This window comes from Helianthus annuus, chromosome 10 (assembly GCF_002127325.2).
Source record: "Helianthus annuus cultivar XRQ/B chromosome 10, HanXRQr2.0-SUNRISE, whole genome shotgun sequence".
Taxonomy (NCBI): Eukaryota; Viridiplantae; Streptophyta; class Magnoliopsida; order Asterales; family Asteraceae; genus Helianthus; species Helianthus annuus.
Window position 1 is genome coordinate 12,254,897 of NC_035442.2, and position 24,843 is coordinate 12,279,739.

At 37.5% G+C, this 24,843-nt stretch overlaps 3 protein-coding genes across 7 annotated transcripts; 1 reads left to right on the forward strand and 2 right to left on the reverse strand.

The window, feature by feature from the left end:
* Window positions 1-249: 249 nt before the first annotated feature.
* Window positions 250-1,395, reverse strand: LOC110880566. The gene has a single exon (XM_022129065.1). The coding sequence runs from the start codon at window positions 1,393-1,395 to the stop codon at window positions 250-252; it is 1,146 nt and encodes a 381-aa protein (XP_021984757.1).
* A 2,673-nt stretch (window positions 1,396-4,068) lies between these two features.
* LOC118483366 (signal peptidase complex catalytic subunit SEC11A-like) lies at window positions 4,069-7,514 on the reverse strand. 2 transcript variants are annotated; one of them, XM_035979099.1, is made up of 4 exons: window positions 6,598-6,847; window positions 6,357-6,392; window positions 6,154-6,199; window positions 4,069-5,991 (listed from the first exon to the last, which is right to left on the reverse strand). In XM_035979099.1, the coding sequence occupies exons 1-4, from the start codon at window positions 6,676-6,678 to the stop codon at window positions 5,900-5,902; spliced, it is 255 nt and encodes an 84-aa protein (XP_035834992.1). In that variant the 5' UTR covers window positions 6,679-6,847; the 3' UTR covers window positions 4,069-5,899. The 2 variants fall into 2 exon arrangements, 1 of the variants encoding a protein (XP_035834992.1); XR_004870543.1 differs by lacking the exons at window positions 4,069-5,991; window positions 6,154-6,199 and adding exons at window positions 6,873-7,042; window positions 7,290-7,514 and having other exon boundaries at window positions 6,263-6,392; window positions 6,598-6,669.
* A 6,278-nt stretch (window positions 7,515-13,792) lies between these two features.
* On the forward strand, window positions 13,793-24,766 carry LOC110884003. Of its 4 annotated transcripts, none has more exons than XM_022131676.2 (5): window positions 13,793-13,941; window positions 14,415-14,468; window positions 16,050-17,205; window positions 21,395-21,448; window positions 23,029-24,747. In XM_022131676.2, exons 3-5 carry the CDS (start codon window positions 16,050-16,052, stop codon window positions 23,034-23,036), a joined length of 1,218 nt encoding a protein of 405 aa, XP_021987368.1. In that variant the 5' UTR covers window positions 13,793-13,941; window positions 14,415-14,468; the 3' UTR covers window positions 23,037-24,747. The 4 variants fall into 4 exon arrangements, 3 of the variants coding, with proteins under 3 accessions (XP_021987368.1, XP_021987367.1, XP_021987370.1); XM_022131675.2 differs by lacking the exon at window positions 23,029-24,747 and adding an exon at window positions 21,967-22,264; XR_002560835.2 differs by lacking the exons at window positions 16,050-17,205; window positions 21,395-21,448; window positions 23,029-24,747 and adding an exon at window positions 14,988-15,281.
* The last annotated feature ends 77 nt before the right edge of the window (window positions 24,767-24,843 follow it).

Genomic DNA, 24,843 nt, shown 5'->3' on the forward strand with positions numbered 1-24,843 from the left:
TTCACGGGGTGCCAGAGAGTGATTTTTCAGCTCTTTAACTCTATTTCAACTCCTCGACCTTTCCAACATGCTCCAAGACTTGACTTTCCAATATTTTGGCTCGTTTTACTCGGTTTCCCACATATTTAAACATCAAGACCTGTGAAACACGATTTAATCAATAGTATGCTTATTCTAACGAAAAACAAAACTAAATATAACGAAAACTATACAAACTGTACACAAATAAAAGATGTATTTTGCAATACATCAAACATCCCCACACTTAGCCTTGCTTAGTATCTCTAGCTTAGATTCTAAACGCACCATTCTCTCTTCTAATTCCTCTACTCTCCTATCAGGTGGATCCCCACACTTGAGTCCTATCACTTTCTCTAGACTCGGACCACTCACCACCTTCTCATCTCTCTCGTCCTTCTCACACTCACCCACTAACGATACCGCCTGCACTCTATCACTAGGCCCTCTCGAATTCATAACCTTAAAAACTACCGATTCCTCGCCTGCTCTAAGTGTGATGGTGCCTAAAAAGACATCTATGAGAGCTTTAGCGGTGTTCAAGAACGGGCGTCCTAAAATTAATGGTACGTTTTCATCGGCTTCCATATCGAGAATGACGAAATCGGCCGGAAAAACGAACTTATCAACCTTAACAAGCAAATTCTCAACTATGCCCCTCGGGTGTTTGACTGACCTATCAGCTAAGGATAATGTCATTCGGGTAGGTGAAAGCTCGCCTAAGTCTAGCTTCTCATAAAGAGAAAAGGGCATCAAATTGATGCTAGCACCTAGGTCAGCTAAGGCTTTAGTATTGGTGTTACTACCGAATAGACAAGGAATTGTGAAAACACCGGGATCGGTAAGCTTTTCGGGAAGCTGATTTAAGACAACGGCCGAACACCCTCCATGCAATGGGACATTCGACAACTCCCCTAACTTCTCCTTATTCCTAAGAAGGTCCTTTAAAAATTTCGCATATTTAGGCATCGACAGAAGTGCCTTGATAAACGGAAGATTAATCTTCAATTGCTTGAAGATGTCTAGAAATTGCCCGTATTCCCTTGAGTATCTTTGGTTCTTAAGACGTGAGGGAAACGGGATATACGAATGGTCTACTAAAGGAGACGATCTAACGTCTACGGGCGTTTTCTCAGCTTTCTTCTCACTTTGAGACTCCTCGGACTGTGTGGTACTTGCTAGGCGCAGCCTCGATTGCACTTTGCCGGGAGCCTCCATTTTGATCTCTTCATCTTCCTCAACCACTCTCTCTTCAACACTAGGGTTCCCTACTGTTTTGCCACTACGAGTGGTAATGGCCTTTACATGAGCATTCGGGTTAGGTTGGGTGTTACCCGTAAACTGACCGGGTAATCTCTCCTCTAACTTTCTAGACATATCACCTACAACCCTTTGAAGGTCTTGGAAAGCAGCTTGGTGATTCTTAAGCATAAGGTCATGTTCGCTAAGTTTCTTTTGGGTGGTTTGGTCCTTAACAATTAATTAACTCATCGTTGCCTCCATTCTTTCTAGACTACCCCCTAGATCATAACTTGAACCCTGACCTGTTTGAACCTGACTACTTGACCCCCCATCCTTGACCTGCCCATTTGAACCCCCACCAAAGAGTGAACCTAGACCCCTATTTGGATTTTGAGCTATTTGAAAACCAGGGGGTCCATTTGATCGAAAATTATTATTATTATCAAAATTATTATTATTATTATTATTACGCCAACCCGAACCAAAATTATTATTACCAAACCCGCTAGGTTGACCTCTACCGAAACCTCCTCCTACGAAATCAACTTGCTCCTCACCAACTAGCAATGGACACGCACTCGTATCGTGACCCCCTCGGCAATACTCACATTTGTCTACCTTAGCCTTAATTTCCTTAAGTTCCCTAGACATGTTTTCCAACACAGCGGCTAAACTAGGATCCATGGTGACATGGTTCACCCCTCGGGCGGGTGCACTAGTTGTGGTATTCGAATTACCACTTTGATACCGCTGATCGGCTCGTGACTGAGATTGAGACTGAGCAAATGCCTCAAAACGCTCTAGACATTCAGCAACTGTAAGAATACCCATCATATGCCCCCCCCCCCCGCATTGGTATCGAAACGATCACGAGTCTCTTGGGTGAGACCGTTGTAGAATTTCTCACATAAAGCCCAATCTGAAAGACCATGCTGGGAGCAACGAGCACAAAGGTTTTGGAAACGCTCCCAAGCAAGGCAGTAGGGCTCGTCGGGCTCCATGCGAAAGGAGTGGATTTGGTCTCTAAGATGTGAGGCTTTAGCGGGCGGGAAATACTTGTTCAAAAAGGCTTGACGAAGCCCCGTCCAAGTGGTAAAGGTACCAGTTGGTTGAGAGTCCAACCAAGTAGCCGCACGGCCGGCTAATGAAAATGGGAAAAGCTATAGGTAGGTGGCATCATTAGGGGCACCATGAAGGCTAAAGGTAGCTAGGATACGGGAGAAACGGTTAATGTGGGCCGGGGCGTCCTCGTCCTCGCGGCCATGGAACTGGATGCTATTGGTAATGGCCTGCATGACATAAGATGGAATTTGCCATGAGTTCTCGCTAACTATGGGTGGAACAGTAATGGGTGACGCAAGACCAGTGAAGCCTTGGGTGGCTTGTTGGTGAACGGTTTGCCTAGCGTTGGCCATGTGTTCTAAGTTTTCTGGGATGCTAGAAGTAGGGCTATCGGGTGGGGAAACCTTAGGTGATGTTTTGGGTGACTGGGGTGGGTGGGTAATGGAGTGGAATCGAAATTTGGAAACTGAGATGAAATACTAACCTGTGGGCCTTGACCCAATCGAGATGATGATGATGACTCAGTGACTAGTGGCTTCGGTGGCGGTCCGTGCGAACGCAGATGTGGCATCCACTACAAGCAAAAACCTGAATGTAAGAAAAGCAACACTAGTCACTATGGCTCAAACGAAAATAAAAACACAAATAAAAGACTCAAACAAACTAAACACGTAGCACGTATATGTCAATAAAGTCTATCGAAGCTAATGAACGCGATTGCCAAGAGTCCCCGGCAACGGCGCCAAAAACTTGATGTGTGCTAAACAGACTATAAAAACTAACTAAATTAGACTCTCTAAGCTAGACACGACAAAGCTTTAAATTCTAGACTCGACCTAAACCACACAATCGGCAAGTGTACCGATCAATGTAGTATAACCTAGGAAGTCCGGATATCGAACCACAGGACTCTATGTATCACGCAAATTAGACTCTAACAGAAGCTGACAGACACGACTTAACTTGTTTTAATTGCTTTAGGGGGGGGGGTTACGGAAAATCTAGGAAATCCATATTAAACTACTAAATTAAACTAGAACTAGGCTAAAGGCGAATAAAGACTGAGGACCTTTCTTATATGAGAACGAGACCACCTAGACAAGAATCCTGGATTGTTTTTAAGAGATTACCGATTAAGTTAAGTGCACGAGTTATGGAACCGGGATCTTAAAGTACTAAACCTATTAAGAACCATCGAGGCCCCTCGACCCTTCTCAAGGAGAAACCTGTGGAGCTACCTAGGCCGTTAATCCTACCGGTTATTAGACTTCTTCCCAGTTGTCTAGTTATTGTGTCAGTACCTTAATGTTGACCTACTCTTTCCCAATCATAGATCTAGGGTAGTTTGGAATAATTAATTTGACTTGATAGGCTAATAAAACCGACAGGTAAACCAAGACACGACCTTTCCCAAGGACTATCTAAAGCAATTCCCCGGGTAAGACCTACCAATAGCCCCTCACTTCCCAGGTATTAGGACTAGTAGAACACTAAGACTTAGTAAATTATTATCAGTTACTTCTAGGGGTTATTGCGCAATTCTCCCTAAAGAGTTAAGGTTTTCTTATGTGATATAGACAATCATCGAAATCCTAAACCCTAATATGACTCTATGTTGTGATATAGACCGTCACTAAGAATCACATGAAGCAAATAATAACAATAAACCGAATCAAAGCACACATATACATCAAACTATTAAACCAAACCTCTTACTAAACACAATTAGTCATAACAATCATGCAATTAACAAAACCGGTGAAAACTTTATATTAATCCATTCATCAAGTCTAGGCCGTTTATGAAATTAGCCAAGCATACTAAAACGTATCATCAATCTAAAGAAATCTAGAACAGAATTCATTGTAACAAAGTTTCGAGACAAATAACCGACAAAACAAGGGATTAGAAAACCCGATATAATCTTCGATTCTTCGCCCTCGACTCGTACCAATGATTCCTATGCCTTCAAATCTCCGATTGCTTGCCAAGAATGCTCCAAAGTCGCCCGAAAGAAGTCTAAATTCGTAAATTAGGGTTCTCCCTTAAGTTTCTTGGGAATTCTCCTTCAAAACCCTAGCTGCCAAGCATTTTCCACGAAATCAAGGGCTTAGCGTGACGCGAAGGGGGGGTGGCGTCATGCGGCGCCTCCATGTCCTGATTTATTATTTTTTTATTTAATTTCGATTTCCAGCTTCTCCGACGCACGTACGAATCCCGGTTTTCTTCTAAACTGCTCGTTTTTACTCGTTTTTCATCACTTTAAGCTACGGGACCTGAAATCAAAGCTTAACGTCAGCAGTATCGAAATTCTAACCTAAACTAGACTCAAAACGACTGAAAACTGACCAAAATATACACTATAAACATATGTACTTTGCAGTACATCAGTGACTATCTATAAATGAATAAATTGTGATCATCTTTGAGATGCTAAATTACTAATTATTTAGAAACAATTAAAATTTTAACAAAATCGTTTTAGTCTTGTGACTCCGGATAACACATAATGCATTTATTTGCACAAAATATATGCTTATAAACTATAACCCTTCAACCTCACCAATTTTCCATCTCAAATAATAGACAATGCATTTAGTTACACAAAACATATGCTTATAAACTATAAGAATTTTGAAGCCCACTAATAACATACCGAATATTGAATTGAATTAAAAAAAGGATTGGTCCATGGCTTGTAATATATTATAATATTTTTGGGCAAATATTTAAGGACTTAAATGTTTTTTGCTTTTACACAACTATTCACAAAAAAAGATTAGAATAAAACATATATAGGGAATAGCTAGGTTCATTCGACCAGTTAGAGTCTTCCCTTAGGTCAACTCCTACTCACTGCTAAACCAATACCATCAAAATATTCAAAGTATACAACACGATTTAACGCTAATAATTCCTACAATTTTTTTGAACAGAAATTGTTACTCTTGTTCTACTTTACACCAATAATTCTAAACTACTCCACCAAATACGAAAACAAATTCAATTTATTAACATCCAAAAATCACATATATACCCAAACACCTAATTCACACTACATTCAACACACACACACAACTACCAATTCCATAAACATAAACTTCAATCTAAAAACAACAAAAAACAACACCTCAATCAAAACAGACATAAAACAATGTGTACGCTAGATGAAATATTACACATAAACACTTCAAAATTTGAAATACACAATGATTAATACACTACATTATATTCAAATTGTTAATCCTAAATATTTAAAATACACTACCTAATTTCATCATCATAAAATAATATCAGTATATGACACAAAATCATTGAAAAAAAACATCTACTGGGATCAAATCGAACAAAGCACCACTGATCAAAATGAAACGCGAATTCAGATTAACATGAACCAAAATGATGAATAATAATCGAATATAGGATTCAATAAACCTAGGTTTTGAGGCGTGTGTGAGAGTGAAATCGATGATGTAAGACTTACCATAGATGTAATCAATATGAAACATGTAGAAGATTACAGATCGAGATGAAGAACCACATCTACCTTTATAATTATGACGAACGGTAAATTTCTTTAGATTGCCCTCCATGTGATATGATGCCGCTTCAACCACATCTGACCTTGAGTATACAAAAACATGTCATCTCCATAGCTATTGTTGTCTCCTAATAACATCAAAAAGATTCTTTTATTAAAAAAAGTTTGATAAAAATAATAACTTTTTAAAGGTGCCTGAGTATATAAAAGTAAAATAAAACCAAATATAAATTAGCATTATTATTCTAACGTTTATGTGAATCATATGTAATGACTGAAATTTGCATTACCTTTTGCAAGGACATAAACTTCTCCAATATGTTGATACTCATGAACCTATTACAGAAATATGACTTTTTAGGTAAGATTAACATCAAAGCCCAAAGTGGTAAGCTGGCCCAAAAACAACTAAATCAATTTAAAACCATGGTGGAATGTTATTCGATACAATGGCTATAAAATTTTAAAGAGGGATTAAAGAAACAGTATACACCTTTATAGCTCTATGAACTATTGGAATTTCGTGTCCCTGTGTCCAAACAAATATGAGCATAAATATCCTTCAAAATTATTGATGTTGTTGCCTTTTGATATAACAGAACGGATTGTAATGAAGAGGACACTACATCTTATATGTGACTGAATCAAAGACTTAAAGAAAGAATGTAATTAAGCTTACATACTAAACTGAATCAAAGACTGAAAGAAAGAAAGAATGTAATTAAGAGACTCACATCAACAGTGAACAATAAAATATCTCCTACACGAATCGGGTCCTTGCTCATATGCATAAACAGAATATCACCCTGTAACATTTTTCAAATGGGTCATTAACAAAACTAAAATTTCATTAGAAGCACCATAACTGTTCATATCGATCAGCGTCTTTTGCGTCCCTATTCAAAATATACTTTCTAGTTTCTGCACATCAAAACTGCATAACTCTTTAGTCTTACAGTAAACAATAAACAAACATCCCTGTTATTAGATAATTAGTTTGTTGATGTACCTATAGATTGCCCATTGTAAGGCCGGGCCTTCATAAAGCCAACGGTTTCTATCTACAACTTCAAGAAACTGCAGTTGACGCTTAGCAACATCCAAGAGATTTTCACTTATTGAGATATTCTGTGCTGCGTTCCACTCTGACTCTTGTTCCATGTCCATTTTGATTCTCACCTACAAAAAACCTCTGCTACCGGTTAAAATACAAAAATCATCTTGTTTTATAAAAATATTGGCGATCAAAGTAGAGAGATATTTCAGTTCAGTATTGCACAGAAGAATTATTAAAATATACAGAACCCAAAAATCAAAATCAATAAAACTTATAATCCAGTTCGAATTCAAACCCAATTCCAAAATCGAATCGAAACTGTAAAACCTTAGAAGGCGTAGGGAAAGATTGAGAGGAAGATTCAAGTACCACAAAACCATCGCCGCCGCGACTCCTCCACCATCAACATTAGACCACCACTGTCGCCGCTAGACACAACCACCGCCGCTAGACACAACCACTCCATGCTTAGAGGAATCGCCGATTAGGGTCGATGACTATACGAATCGCCGGTTAGGGTTTCGCAGCAATCGTTTGGAGACTTTTGTGAGAATGAGAAAGAGAGTTGAGAGAAAGCGTAACATAGAAGCCAAGTTCAATCCTCCCCTGTGAGCTATGCCACATGTATGACTATGTGGCTGCTTATCTGGCATCAACCATAGGGTGCCATGTGTCCCCCAATGGTTTGCTTTATTATATATATATATATATATATATATATATATATATATATATAGTGGAGAGTTCAAATGAGAAGAAATTTTTTGTAAAAATAAAAAAGAAGAAATTTCAACCATTAAGAATGCTTCATTTTACTTCATTTAATTTTTGTATTTAATATTAGTGTAAGGGTATATTGGTAACTTAGATGGATCATTAATTGGTAGTTTTCCTTTCTAATAGCTAACTACATTAAATTTGTAAGTTATTTTCAAAAAAAACATATTTTTTCAAAAAAAAATATATATATATATATATATATATAATTTAAAGTGTAGTATAAATTACGAGGTGTGTAGAATGAATTACGAGCTGTGTAGGATAAATTTCAATATGTGTATGATAAATTTCAAAACGTGTAGGATAAATTTTGATGTGTAAGCAAAAATTTAAGTGTGGAGGATGACAGTGTTTATGACTAATTAATTAGTCAAAGATAATAATAAATGATTTGAGAGAAAAACTATTTAATGTTTTACATTTGTACCTTTTGTTCTTTTTCTTCTTAATTTAATTTTATTCTCAAATGAACCTTCCCCTATATATATATATATATATATATATATATATATATATATATATATATATATATATATATATATATAGGGTAATGCTAGACAAAAAACCCTAAAATTCTTAGAAAACTCTGGAAACCCAAATCTCCCCCCATTTTTACCCAACCTCTCGACATTTTTTTTTTTTTTGAAAAAAATTACACATGTAATATACATGTTTTAGAGTGTTTTGGGCCAAAAAAAAACAAAAAAGCGCCGAAGGGATTTTTTTAAAAAAAATAAACAAAATTCAGCGCCTAACACGTGTTAGACAAAAATGCTGAAAGTTGCTGAAAACTTTTTTTTTTTTAATTATCCCTTCGGCGCTTTTTTGATTTTTTTGGCCCAAAACTCTTAAAAACATGTATATTACATATGTTATTTTTTTCAAAAAAAAAAAAAAGTCGGGAGGTTGGGTTTTCTAGGGTTTTTTATATAGATAGGGTTTTCTATCTAGCCCTATCCTATATATATATATATATATATATATAGATTAATAATTAATAATTTTTAAAGTAGTTATAACGTTCTATTAAATCTAATTAAGTAGTTATTTTGAAAATCCGGTATCGTGTTTAAAGTTTGTTGTGATTCCGACATGAGTCCAATAGGCAATAAATGATAAAATTTTATTCGGCTACATATCCACGTGCACTAGGCCGCCTATCTTGTTTATTTTGAACCTGGGGCCCATGCCACCTTCATCTTTATTTTTATTATTATTATTATCATTAAACTTTTTTTTAATTTTAGATACGTTGTTCATATAATTTTCGAAAAAACAAAATTCGAAAAACAAAAAAAGATACGTGGTTCATATTTTGTAATTTTCATGTTTTTATGGAATTCGTGTAAAACAAATGTTTCAGGTGAAAACAATGTTTTTTTATTTTTTATTTTACAAAATATAATAGACCATGAATAATTTGTCGTTAGTAAATTTCAAATGGTTTAAAGCTCGAACCAAATTATGTGAAGAGTTCAAATTCTAAACAGTTTCTACTACCAATTTATTGAATTAAAAAAAATAAACTCATTTAGAATGTCATAATTTAAGTTATTTTGTTTAAAGAAAAATAAACTCATTTAGAATTAAGGTTGAAAACGAGCCGAGCCGAACCGAACCAGGGTGGGCTCAGGCTCGGCTCGTTTAAAAATCGAATCGAGCCGAGCCGGCTATTTTTTTAACGAGCTGTAAAGTTGGGCTCGGACTCGACTCATCAAAAGCTCGAGTCAGCTCGTGGCTTGTCGAGCCGGCTGGTTTGTTAAAGAAAATAATATTTTTGTATTTTTTTTTATGCATAGTGATATACTAAAAAAACAAAAAAAAAAACAATAAATAGAACATCATTTAGGCTACTAATAGAATAGTAATTTTGGGCAAACTATAAATAAAACGAACAAGAAAGATTTTATGTTACTTACCTTATTATATATATATATTTTTTAATAATATTACTAATTAAAATTAGAGCTTAACAATCTATTTCTTTTGATAAAAAATAACATTATTACTAATTAAACAACATTTCTTACATATATTTAATACACATATATATAATTTGAGGTTTAATTTAAATGAGACAAAACAAGCGAACCAACGAGCCAACTAACGAGCGGGCCACGAACAATCTGAGCCGAGCCAGCTCATTTAAAACCTAATTAACTTTGAACCGAGTTTTGTTCGAACTTTTTTCGAGCGAGCCTCGATCCACGGCTTTGAACAGCCCTATTTAGAATGTCATAATTTAAGTTATTTTGATTTAGTCAGTTTGATCAAATTAATATGTAATAGGATAACTGCATCACTCTACTCTATAGATACAAAATACATTGTGGATGTTAATAACAGTTACCAATAATCAATACATTAAATTCCATTCCATTGTCACACACAAATCTAACACAAACAAACATCATGAATAAAACAAACATCATAAAATATCAAACATATTGTTACTATTGTTACCATATACAATATTTATTAATTTTTAGAAGCTTTTGAACCAGATTTGTTTTTTCATTGTTGAACTATAAAAGTTCAATTTAAATATGGACAAAATTGCAATACTATATTGTCATTTGTTGACGTACTTCAAACGATAAAAAATATGTTTTTCAATTTTAGGGGTCACTTGGTTCGTAGAATGTTTACGACGGAACTGGAATGTTTGATACAAATTGGAATTTGGAGAAATTAGAATTAACTTGAATGAAATTTTATATTGTGTTTGGCTTGTAAAATTGTGTGAGGAATTTAAATGAAAAATAACTAAATTTACAAAATTACCTTTTGGTAAGGGAAAATATGTAATTTAATTTTTGAGTTGAATAAATATGTAATTAGTATTCTAAACAGGAGCATATATATAATAATAATCCCATTTTAAGTTAGAAATGCAATAAAGGGTCAAGTAGATTCTCAAATGCTAAATTTGGGCTGGTATTGAACATTTGTAGCCTTGTGGGGAGTAGGATGTAGATGCAACTGTTGGGGTCATTGTTCCCCAAACCTAGTAAGTCAAGTCCAACAAAAAAAGCCCAAATGAAGATTAATACTAAAATCAAGAGGTTAGCTCATTTTCTTTTATTTTTTCCACGTGTGGGTGATGATGTTTAATATCTTTTTAACATCTATATTTATACTAATATTAATACTCAAAAAATAAAGAATTTTTCCTTTTAATTTATAAATACACCTTAAAATGAAGGTAAATTGATCTCACAAACATTATATTTTAGCCCCTAAACTTATTACACTTAAATTTCTAAGTTTTAACATAATTATAGGTAATTAGTTACACTTTTCCCCATCCACAAAAAAAAAAAAAAAAAAAAACCTTAAAATTCAGTTACGTATTCTTTGTATATCTTATAAGCTATAATGTTTTAAAGAATCCAAAAGTACCGTGACGACCAACTTATTTTTGTCAATATTTTGATAATTGTCTTGGTCACCATTGACGTGTGGATTAAAAAGTACAAGTAGATAATGCCTTAGTGTATAAATGATTAAAGCCCAACATACTTTCCCATTATCCCAGAATGTTTAATAGCTACATAATGTCAAGTGATTAAATACTGTCAATTTAATCTTTTTATCTAGATTACACTTTAATCTCTCATCTTTAACAAAACTATAGATAATTTGTTAAAATAGTTACACCTTATCCATTTATATAAAACTAACTCCCCCCACAATTTTAAACCGACATAACTTCTTGGTACGTTATTATTTTTTTAATTACACCATATAATCGAGTATTTTGTTCTCTTTAATTTGAGTATAGTTTTTTTGTTAAAAAAATTGATATGTTACGTGATTAACAGTGTCTAAGGGTGAGTAATAACTGAATCGCTAACCGAAATCAATCAAAAACTGAATTAACTGAAATCTGATTAACTGAAACCCCAATTAACCAAAACGGTTATCGAATTTTTTGTACCCTCATTTAACCAAAATTAGCTGAACCAAACCATTTATATTTTCATAATTTCTAGCTTTTATACCTTCAGTTCATGTATTTTATATTTATACTCCCATTTTATGTATATATCTCAATTTCACGTACCTATACATCCATTTATACCTAAATTTCATGTGTTTTTAATCAAAAGTTTTAAACCAAGTTTGGTTTTGGCTATTAACCGAAATTAAATGAATCAACACAAAAACCGCCAATCTAACTGAATAAACCAAACCAATTAACTGAAAACGGATTGGTTAATAAAATAGACTAATCGATGACCTCGATTTCGGTTGAGGATAATAATCTAACCAACCGAACAATGCACACTGTGGCAATGTCTGTGTTTCCTGTCGCATCACACGCGCACCTATCGATCATTAACCAAAATCGGTTTTCGGTGAGCAATAACTAAATCGTTAACCTAAACCAAACCGAAAACAGACGAAACCGAACCGAAATCAACTAAAAACTGAATAAATTAAAAACTGAATTAACCAAAAACGATTATCATTTTTTTGTACTCTTGTTTAACTAAAATTAGCTGAACCGAACCGAAACATTCATATTTTCATATATTTTTGTATTTTATATCTCCATTTCATATATTTATACTTTCATTTCATGTATTTATATCACAATTTCATATATTTCTAAGCAAAAGTTTTAGCCCAAGTTTGATTTTTGCTATTAACTGAAATTAAATGAACCAAACCAAAAACCGTCAGTCTAATCGAATAAACCGAAGTGATTAACCGAAAACCGATTGGTTAATAAAATAGACTAACCGATGACTTTGGTATCGGCTTCGGTTGAGGATAATAACCGAACCGGTCAAACCATGCACAACACAATGAAATGGATTACCTGATTACTTCGCTTTTGATGTATATCTATCACATATGCTACAAGAAATATTATATTAATAAGAAAACTATCAAAAACGAGTATTAAAATGCGATTTGTCGCTCCGGCTGCATCGCGTGAGCATCCTGCTAGCAGTAATAAATGCATTTGGTGTTCATGAACATATTGCAAACGATTATTTCTGTGGACTCATGAAATATTTGTATGTGTTAATAAAATCTCGGTTTTCATATCTTTGTCAAGTCAGATTTACCGTGGGTCGTTGAAACCGGTGGAGCGGTCAAATAAAAAAGAGGGGGGGGGGGTGGATTTCATGATTTGGGGTGGGATGGGGGTGTTAAGTTAATTGGTTAAATGGGTAACATGCTTAAATGGACTTTTTGTAAATATATTTTTATTTGGGGTTAAATGGGTGCGATACATTGGTTAATCTGTGAAAGCTTGATCAAAAGTGATAGCACATGTATGTTTTTGGTAGTTTTGCGATTGGAAAAAACAAGCAAAAGGGTGTCATAAGATTTTTGGCTATTGTTACATTGGTGTAGGGAGGAAATAACAAGCAAACACACAAGGTGCTCATCTCTACTAAGCCACCACTAATATTTCTTAGTAAGGTGAATTAATTAACAAACCAAAGTTTATTTTGGTGCTCTATTGTTTGTGATTTGATAAGTTAAAAGGATAGTTAATCGAAGGGGATAGATAGTACAAGCCAGTGAGTCAAACGTCACGTTGCAATGTCCAAAACTGAAAAACAAATTACACGACATGGTCTATCAACATGGTGACCCTTTTGGCTGCACATGGTTTGCGAGAAGCCATAGATTCTGTGACAGGGGGAGAGGTTGAAGTCAAAAAGACGTTTATTGTTAAGGCAATGATATATCAATCAATTTTTTAAGACGTTCTCCTTCAAGTTGTGAAGTATACGTATCTGAAAGACGTGTGGGAGGCAATCCGGGTTGGGTATTTGGGTGCTGATCGAGTTCAAAAGGCACACTTGCAAACATTGAGGAGTGAACTAAAGACGATTCATACGAAAGAAATGGAATCAATAGATGTAACACCCCAAAATATGTTTATCACTTATTTATGCTAATTTAAGTAAATATAATTGCAAGAATTTAACCAAGTTAATAGAATGTGTTATTAGTTAATAAGAGAGAGGTTTAATATGATAATTATCAACACTTAAAACTATAAGGGCTGAAATAGTAAATTATGATAAAAGTATTTTATTACTACTAGAAAGTTGTAAAACCAACACACTGGTGGTGTTGTTGGTCGACGACAAGCAAGAACAAAAGGGGGAAAACCCTAGCTTTCAAGAATTCTCAAGATTTGGAAGGAATTGAGAGCCCAAATCGATGCAAGAACCCGAATTGTCAACCATCTAAGTTCTAACAACAATAGGTAAGTCAAAAATCATGTTTTAGTGAGTAATAAGAAGTGGGTTTTTGACCCAAACGTGAAATTAGGTGCAATTCATGTGCAAATGCAGGTTAGGAACCTAAAATAAACTTAGAATTGTGCTTAATTTCGATTATTGAAAAGGTTAGGGTTATACCCATATGTTGAAAGACTTGTATGAACAAGGTGATTTCTATAACATGCTTACAATTGTGAGTTGTTGCATGATCTTGTATGTGATGAAGGAATTAGACAAATTATCATAAGGTAAAGGAAGTATATGAATTTAACAAATTCTTGTTGAACTAGAAAGTTAATCAAGTGAAATCCATGCTATGAACACTTGTACATTATGATTATAAATTCAATGCCCACCAAGTGTTTGATAAAATGCTTAAGAGATGATTATATGTGTAGTATGAGAGAAAATGATGGAATGACTTGATTCAACTAAGTAAACGAATGTTGTAATGTAGGCGTGAAGGAGGAAAGCTCTAACACTAGTAAAGCGGAAGGAGCACAAGATCGAGGTATGCTTCATGTCATACGAGTTTTTATTATATTTCATATTTATATAAACTTTCGTTGTTAAAGCTATACTTTTTTTTATATAACGAGATTGACGATGTAGTAAGCAAGCGACAAATCCCTCGTGGATTTGGGTATGCTAATGAAAGAAGTGTTGAGTTATGCAAACCCAATCTCATGGGTCGAATGAGTATGCTTAGCTCTCTATGAGAGTGGTTATGCTAAACCCAATCTTATGGGTCGAATGTGTATGCTTAGCTCTCTATGAGAGTGGTTATGCTAAACCCAATTTCATGGGTTGAAAGTGTATGCTTAACTCTCTACGAGAGTGTTTATGCTAAACCCAACTTCGTGGGTCGAATGCGTATGTCAAACTCTCTACGAGAATGGTTATGCTTAACCCAATTATTGGGTTGTTGTATGCTTAAGAGTAAGAATGTTCTATGTGGTTAAAGCTAAACCGAAAGGTTATGATTTTCTATGAGATAACTAACTTATTAAATTTGTGAATGTTAATGTAGGTAAAGCACCTCTATAGGCGATTTGGAGATATGGGACGAGCACATGTTCAAGCCTTAAGATACCATGCGCTTCCGCAACTTATATGCATGCTTTTGGATCGTGTTTATTACTTGTTGACTTGTTGAAATGTTTTAGAATTAAAAACTTGTCGTTTTTGTTGGGATAGTTTTATGTTAAATGGGTCGTAGTGTAAACGTTGTTAATTATGTAAAAACAGGGAGTATGTCCGTTTTACAAACGGGTCATGCCCAATTTTTGTAAAAAAAAAATTTCATTAAGCGTCAAAGTGGTACTTTAATTCTCCTAAAAATCTTGCTTATGTAGTTATTCTTTTATTTTTGAAAAAGCGGTCCTAACAAGTTGGTATCAGAGCCATGGTTTGAGGGATTCGAGCTTGTAAAGCGATGCTTGAACTCAAACCAGTGGCTCGTTCGAAAGTGTGCTCGCTCCCGGATCGCCAATGAGGTAATAAAGTATGATTTCGATAAATGCTAGTATATGTTATGAGTTTAAGATGTAAGGTTAAGTTAAAAATGTGAAGTAACAATTATGGGCATCAAAACAAGTAATTCCGGAACCCGGGCAGCTGGTACGGACCTGGAAGTGGGTTAAAACACAAAAAAATGAAGCTGCAGCGTTTCTGCTAAACGAAGGCCCGTCGCCGACGGGTTAGCCCCCGTCGCCGACGGCCAGCCCTGGTCCGACGCCTTAACACCCTGCCGACGGGTGAACATGTCCGACGGCCCCTATACGAGCCCGTCGCCGACGGGCAACATAGCCGTCGCCGACGGCTTACCTAATGCTGAAGCGCTGAATTGTTTTGTTTTCTTTTATATTACGTGTTACCGGGTTGTTTGAAAGGCTTATTTCTTGGCTACGTTGTGTCCATAAAGGTTTAACAAGTGTGTGTAATCACTATTAGCGAACACAACAAGAATGGATTCGTAAGAATCAAAGGAAACGAAGCAAATGAGATGAAATGGATTAAATGAATGATGATTAATGATTAAAGATATGTTGAATGATTAAATTGTATTAAACGAAATATTAACATTGTGTAGATGGCTGATGCAAGAAATATTAACGATGATAATGATGATAACAATGATGTGGCTAGACAAGAAGCATTCGAGAACAGAGTTACAGAAGTAGCGGAAGGGGTTATACAAGCCAATCTTCCACGGTTGGCTCAAGAAGTAGAAAGCCGAGTTCTGGGGGTTGTGGATGCTATGATGACGAGTAGGTTCGAAGAGTTGAAGGAATTAATCGAAGGATCCAAGAGTAGAAGTAAGGAACGAAGGTGCACTTACAAGGATTTTATGGCTTGTCATCCGACGACGTATGACGGTAAAATAGATCCAATTGAATGTCAAAGGTGGATCTCGAATATAGAGGCGGTCTTTATACGAAGCCGGTGTGATAAGGAGGATCAAGTGATGTTCGCTACCGGTTTACTAACCCATCAAGCGAAGGATTGGTGGGATGCTCACAGCAAGGAGGTAGGCGAAGACAGACTGCAAGCTATGACTTGGCAAGAGTTCAAGGGGCCTTTCATGAGATATCATTGTCCACAGTCGGCGATCGACAAGATTCAGGAGGATTTCTTACGCCTCCGGCAGAAAAACGAATCAGTGAATGAAATAGCAAACAATTTTATGGATAAGATGAAGTTCTGTGGGGAATTGGTAACAACCGAGAGGATGAAGATAAGTCGTTTTTATGGTGTGTTAAAGGCAGAAGTTAGAGAGTTCATCACTCCCTCAAAATGTGAAACTCTTGAAGAGCTCATTGATTTAGCGCGGGATAGAGAGATCGAAATTAAAAGGCAAGAGGAGCGAGGTGAAAAGAGGCCGAGTGAAAAAGGTGCAAGTTTTAGTCCATCCAAAAAGGGGAAGTTTCAGGATCAAGGAAGAAAGGGTAAGTCGAAAGGTGGGATTACGCCATGCAAGACGTGTGGAAAGCTCCATACCGGGGAGTGTTTGCTAGGTAAGAAGGGGTGCTTTAAATGCGGTAAGGAGGGGCATTCGTCCTATCAATGCCCGGATAACCCAAAGACTTGTTTCAACTGTTTCGAAAAAGGGCATATCAAGTCGGAATGCCCAAAGCTTCAACAAGGGTCAAAGAAAGAAGATAAGAAGCAAGAGGGTTCTAGGGCAAAGGGGAGAATGTATCAGATCACGTCTGAAGAAGCCAAGTCCCAACCAAATGTGGTTTCAGGTATATTTCTAATAAATTCTGTACCGGTTTACGTTTTGTTTGACACCGGAGCTACCATGTCGTTTATCTCTAGTGAACTTGTTCAACGTCCACCCTTTAAGATTGAACGAATGTCGATGCCCTTAGAAGTAGAGATAGCAGATAGCAAAAGTTTCTTATTGCACGAAATATGTAAAAATTGTAAATTGACCATTGAGGATGAGGAGTTTGCTATTGATCTTATCCCCATGATCTTGGGGGAATTCAAAGTAATAGTGGGTATGGATTGGATGTCTCAAAACCACGCGGAGATAAATTGTGAAACCAAAACCATACATCTCCGAGCCCCAAGTGGAAGACGATTAAATGTACAAGGCGAAAGAAAGATAGAAGCGAAGCTATGTACTCTCGTTCAAGCCACTAAGTACGTGCTCAATGGGAGTAGAGCATACTTAGCTTACGTAGTAAATACTCAACAAAGCTTCCCAAAGCTTGAAGAGGTTGAAGTGGTGAACGAATTTCCGGATGTATTCCCGGAGGAATTGCCGGGACTCCCTCCCGAGCGAGAAGTGGAGTTTAAAATCGAATTGAATCCGGATGCGAAACCAGTCGCTAAGGCTCCCTATAGATTAGCTCCCACAGAGATGCGGGAATTAATGACACAAATACAAGACCTCTTAGACAAGGGCTTTATACGCCCGAGCGTGTCTCCTTGGGGAGCGCCCGTCTTATTTGTTAAAAAGAAAGACGGGTCGATGCGCATGTGCATCGACTATAGGGAGTTGAATAAGCTAACTATAAAGAACCGCTACCCTTTACCTAGAATTGACGACCTTTTCGATCAGTTACAAGGGGCGAGTTGGTTCTCCAAGATAGATCTGCGATCTGGGTATCATCAGGTTAGAGTACGAGGAGAAGACATTCAAAAGACCGCATTTAGAACACGTTACGGACATTATGAATTTTTAGTTATGTCCTTCGGGTTAACAAATGCGCCGGCGGCATTTATGGACCTTATGAACCGTGTATGCCGACCCATGTTGGATAGATCGGTAATCGTATTCATAGATGACATTTTGGTTTATTCACGAAGCAAGGACGAACATGCGGTACATTTGCGTGAAGTACTTGAAACTCTCCGTAAGGAGAAGCTCTACGCAAAATTTTCAAAGTGTGCCTTTTGGCTTAGGGAGGTACAGTTTCTGGGGCACGTGATAAATGCGGAGGGTGTTATGGTTGATCCTTCAAAGATCGATGCTGTAATGAAATGGGTTCCTCCGAAAAACCCAACAGAGATGAGAAGTTTTCTGGGTCTTGCTGGATACTACCGGAGGTTCATACAAGATTTTTCCAAGATAGCCCTGCCTTTAACAAAGCTGACCAGAAAGAAAGAGAAGTTTGTATGGGAAAAAGAACAGGAAGAGGCTTTTCGAATGTTGAAAGAAAAACTATCAAGTCCCCCAATCCTAATGTTACCAGACGGAACCGAAGACCTGGTGGTCTATTCAGACGCTTCACACCAGGGATTGGGTTGTGTTCTAATGCAAAGAGGGAGAGTTATCGCTTATGCTTCGCGACAATTGAAGCCTCATGAGATGAACTACCCCACACACGACTTAGAATTAGCGGCGGTAGTGTTTGCATTAAAAATTTGGAGGCATTATTTATATGGGGCAAAATGCACCATTTACTCGGACCACAAAAGCCTTAAATATTTCTTTGAACAAAGAGACCTAAATATGAGGCAGCGGAGGTGGTTAGAACTTATCAAAGATTATGATTGTGATATCCTCTACCACCCGGGGAGGGCAAATGTAGTAGCCGATGCTCTAAGCCGTAAAGAGTACCCACCTCCCATAAAAGTGAAATCCATGAAGATGGTAGTTACGCCACGATTGCTCGAGGCAATACGCGAATCCCAGATAAAGTCGCTCGGAGCGGAAGACCTGAAGAGGGAACGACTAAAAGGTGTGATCAATAATCTAGAAGAAAATTCGACCGGGCTTAAGACACGGTTCGGCCGAATTTGGATTCCGCGATTCTGCGAAGTCAAAGCTGCCTTGCTCGACGAGGCACATAAGTCTCGATATTCGGTCCATCCCGGGGCTACAAAGATGTATCGGGATTTGAAAGCCAATTATTGGTGGCCGGGAATGAAGCGTGACATAGTTAAATACGTCGCGAAATGCTTAACATGCTCCCAAGTGAAAGTAGAACATCAAAAGCCGTATGGGAAATTACAACCTTTGGAGATACCGGTATGGAAGTGGGAGGAACTAACGATGGATTTGATAACCAAACTTCCTAAAACAAAGAAAGGGCATGATACAATATGGGTAATCGTAGACCGACTTACGAAAAGCGCTCACTTTTTACCCATCAAAGAAGCTTACTCTTCCGAGAAAATGGCAGAAATTTATATGAACGAGATCATATCCCGTCATGGAGTGCCCGTGTCGATTGTCTCGGATCGGGACACTAGATTTACTTCTCGTTACTGGCGGAAGTTTCACGAGAGTGTGGGTACGAAGCTGCACATAAGTACCGCCTACCACCCTCAAACTGACGGCCAGTCAGAAAGAACCATTCAAACGCTCGTTGATATGTTGAGGGCGTGTGCCTTAGATTTTGGAGGAAGTTGGGACGACCAATTGCCCCTGGTCGAGTTTTCTTATAACAACAGTTACCATAGTGGTATTCAAATGGCACCTTACGAACTATTATACGGGAGAAAATGTAGGACTCCCGTATGTTGGGGCGAAGTGGGACAAAGGGAGCTTGCACCAAGTGATTTAATAGCAGTAACGAACGAAAAGATTGAAATGGTTAGAACAAGGTTGAAAGCAGCTCAAGATCGGCAAAAAGCTTATGCAGACAAGAGAAGGCGTCCTATCGAGTTCCAAGTTGGAGATTTCGTCTTGCTAAAGGTGTCCCCATGGAAGGGTATAATCCGTTTTCGCAAACGGGGAAAACTAGGTCCTCGTTACATTGGGCCGTTTAAAATTTTGGCACGGGTTGGAAGGGTTGCGTATCGATTGGAATTACCGCCTGCTCTAAACGGGATTCACAATACTTTCCACGTGTCGCAACTAAGAAGGTGTCTTGCGGATGAGACAGCACTAGTACCACTCGATGATATCGAGTTGGATGAAGGGTTAAATTATGTCGAAAGGCCCATAGCCATTAAGGAGTTCAAGGTGAAGAATCTCCGCAACAAAGCTGTTAGACAAGTGTTGGTACAATGGCAGCACCGGAAGGGTTCGGATCTTACATGGGAAGCAGAAGACGAAATGAGGAAACACTATCCTTTTCTATTCGGTATGTCCATGAATAAATTTATGATCAGGTTTCGGGGACGAAACCTCCTTTAAGGGGGGTAGACTTGTAACACCCCAAAATATGTTTATCACTTATTTATGCTAATTTAAGTAAATATAATTGCAAGAATTTAACCAAGTTAATAGAATGTGTTATTAGTTAATAAGAGAGAGGTTTAATATGATAATTATCAACACTTAAAACTATAAGGGCTGAAATAGTAAATTATGATAAAAGTATTTTATTACTACTAGAAAGTTGTAAAACCAACACACTGGTGGTGTTGTTGGTCGACGACAAGCAAGAACAAAAGGGGGAAAACCCTAGCTTTCAAGAATTCTCAAGATTTGGAAGGAATTGAGAGCCCAAATCGATGCAAGAACCCGAATTGTCAACCATCTAAGTTCTAACAACAATAGGTAAGTCAAAAATCATGTTTTAGTGAGTAATAAGAAGTGGGTTTTTGACCCAAACGTGAAATTAGGTGCAATTCATGTGCAAATGCAGGTTAGGAACCTAAAATAAACTTAGAATTGTGCTTAATTTCGATTATTGAAAAGGTTAGGGTTATACCCATATGTTGAAAGACTTGTATGAACAAGGTGATTTCTATAACATGCTTACAATTGTGAGTTGTTGCATGATCTTGTATGTGATGAAGGAATTAGACAAATTATCATAAGGTAAAGGAAGTATATGAATTTAACAAATTCTTGTTGAACTAGAAAGTTAATCAAGTGAAATCCATGCTATGAACACTTGTACATTATGATTATAAATTCAATGCCCACCAAGTGTTTGATAAAATGCTTAAGAGATGATTATATGTGTAGTATGAGAGAAAATGATGGAATGACTTGATTCAACTAAGTAAACGAATGTTGTAATGTAGGCGTGAAGGAGGAAAGCTCTAACACTAGTAAAGCGGAAGGAGCACAAGATCGAGGTATGCTTCATGTCATACGAGTTTTTATTATATTTCATATTTATATAAACTTTCGTTGTTAAAGCTATACTTTTTTTATATAACGAGATTGACGATGTAGTAAGCAAGCGACAAATCCCTCGTGGATTTGGGTATGCTAATGAAAGAAGTGTTGAGTTATGCAAACCCAATCTCATGGGTCGAATGAGTATGCTTAGCTCTCTATGAGAGTGGTTATGCTAAACCCAATCTTATGGGTCGAATGTGTATGCTTAGCTCTCTATGAGAGTGGTTATGCTAAACCCAATTTCATGGGTTGAAAGTGTATGCTTAACTCTCTACGAGAGTGTTTATGCTAAACCCAACTTCGTGGGTCGAATGCGTATGTCAAACTCTCTACGAGAATGGTTATGCTTAACCCAATTATTGGGTTGTTGTATGCTTAAGAGTAAGAATGTTCTATGTGGTTAAAGCTAAACCGAAAGGTTATGATTTTCTATGAGATAACTAACTTATTAAATTTGTGAATGTTAATGTAGGTAAAGCACCTCTATAGGCGATTTGGAGATATGGGACGAGCACATGTTCAAGCCTTAAGATACCATGCGCTTCCGCAACTTATATGCATGCTTTTGGATCGTGTTTATTACTTGTTGACTTGTTGAAATGTTTTAGAATTAAAAACTTGTCGTTTTTGTTGGGATAGTTTTATGTTAAATGGGTCGTAGTGTAAACGTTGTTAATTATGTAAAAACAGGGAGTATGTCCGTTTTACAAACGGGTCATGCCCAATTTTTGTAAAAAAAAAATTTCATTAAGCGTCAAAGTGGTACTTTAATTCTCCTAAAAATCTTGCTTATGTAGTTATTCTTTTATTTTTGAAAAAGCGGTCCTAACAAGTTGGTATCAGAGCCATGGTTTGAGGGATTCGAGCTTGTAAAGCGATGCTTGAACTCAAACCAGTGGCTCGTTCGAAAGTGTGCTCGCTCCCGGATCGCCAATGAGGTAATAAAGTATGATTTCGATAAATGCTAGTATATGTTATGAGTTTAAGATGTAAGGTTAAGTTAAAAATGTGAAGTAACAATTATGGGCATCAAAACAAGTAATTCCGGAACCCGGGCAGCTGGTACGGACCTGGAAGTGGGTTAAAACACAAAAAAATGAAGCTGCAGCGTTTCTGCTAAACGAAGGCCCGTCGCCGACGGGTTAGCCCCCGTCGCCGACGGCCAGCCCTGGTCCGACGCCTTAACACCCTGCCGACGGGTGAACATGTCCGACGGCCCCTATACGAGCCCGTCGCCGACGGGCAACATAGCCGTCGCCGACGGCTTACCTAATGCTGAAGCGCTGAATTGTTTTGTTTTCTTTTATATTACGTGTTACCGGGTTGTTTGAAAGGCTTATTTCTTGGCTACGTTGTGTCCATAAAGGTTTAACAAGTGTGTGTAATCACTATTAGCGAACACAACAAGAATGGATTCGTAAGAATCAAAGGAAACGAAGCAAATGAGATGAAATGGATTAAATGAATGATGATTAATGATTAAAGATATGTTGAATGATTAAATTGTATTAAACGAAATATTAACATTGTGTAGATGGCTGATGCAAGAAATATTAACGATGATAATGATGATAACAATGATGTGGCTAGACAAGAAGCATTCGAGAACAGAGTTACAGAAGTAGCGGAAGGGGTTATACAAGCCAATCTTCCACGGTTGGCTCAAGAAGTAGAAAGCCGAGTTCTGGGGGTTGTGGATGCTATGATGACGAGTAGGTTCGAAGAGTTGAAGGAATTAATCGAAGGATCCAAGAGTAGAAGTAAGGAACGAAGGTGCACTTACAAGGATTTTATGGCTTGTCATCCGACGACGTATGACGGTAAAATAGATCCAATTGAATGTCAAAGGTGGATCTCGAATATAGAGGCGGTCTTTATACGAAGCCGGTGTGATAAGGAGGATCAAGTGATGTTCGCTACCGGTTTACTAACCCATCAAGCGAAGGATTGGTGGGATGCTCACAGCAAGGAGGTAGGCGAAGACAGACTGCAAGCTATGACTTGGCAAGAGTTCAAGGGGCCTTTCATGAGATATCATTGTCCACAGTCGGCGATCGACAAGATTCAGGAGGATTTCTTACGCCTCCGGCAGAAAAACGAATCAGTGAATGAAATAGCAAACAATTTTATGGATAAGATGAAGTTCTGTGGGGAATTGGTAACAACCGAGAGGATGAAGATAAGTCGTTTTTATGGTGTGTTAAAGGCAGAAGTTAGAGAGTTCATCACTCCCTCAAAATGTGAAACTCTTGAAGAGCTCATTGATTTAGCGCGGGATAGAGAGATCGAAATTAAAAGGCAAGAGGAGCGAGGTGAAAAGAGGCCGAGTGAAAAAGGTGCAAGTTTTAGTCCATCCAAAAAGGGGAAGTTTCAGGATCAAGGAAGAAAGGGTAAGTCGAAAGGTGGGATTACGCCATGCAAGACGTGTGGAAAGCTCCATACCGGGGAGTGTTTGCTAGGTAAGAAGGGGTGCTTTAAATGCGGTAAGGAGGGGCATTCGTCCTATCAATGCCCGGATAACCCAAAGACTTGTTTCAACTGTTTCGAAAAAGGGCATATCAAGTCGGAATGCCCAAAGCTTCAACAAGGGTCAAAGAAAGAAGATAAGAAGCAAGAGGGTTCTAGGGCAAAGGGGAGAATGTATCAGATCACGTCTGAAGAAGCCAAGTCCCAACCAATGTGGTTTCAGGTATATTTCTAATAAATTCTGTACCGGTTTACGTTTTGTTTGACACCGGAGCTACCATGTCGTTTATCTCTAGTGAACTTGTTCAACGTCCACCCTTTAAGATTGAACGAATGTCGATGCCCTTAGAAGTAGAGATAGCAGATAGCAAAAGTTTCTTATTGCACGAAATATGTAAAAATTGTAAATTGACCATTGAGGATGAGGAGTTTGCTATTGATCTTATCCCCATGATCTTGGGGGAATTCAAAGTAATAGTGGGTATGGATTGGATGTCTCAAAACCACGCGGAGATAAATTGTGAAACCAAAACCATACATCTCCGAGCCCCAAGTGGAAGACGATTAAATGTACAAGGCGAAAGAAAGATAGAAGCGAAGCTATGTACTCTCGTTCAAGCCACTAAGTACGTGCTCAATGGGAGTAGAGCATACTTAGCTTACGTAGTAAATACTCAACAAAGCTTCCCAAAGCTTGAAGAGGTTGAAGTGGTGAACGAATTTCCGGATGTATTCCCGGAGGAATTGCCGGGACTCCCTCCCGAGCGAGAAGTGGAGTTTAAAATCGAATTGAATCCGGATGCGAAACCAGTCGCTAAGGCTCCCTATAGATTAGCTCCCACAGAGATGCGGGAATTAATGACACAAATACAAGACCTCTTAG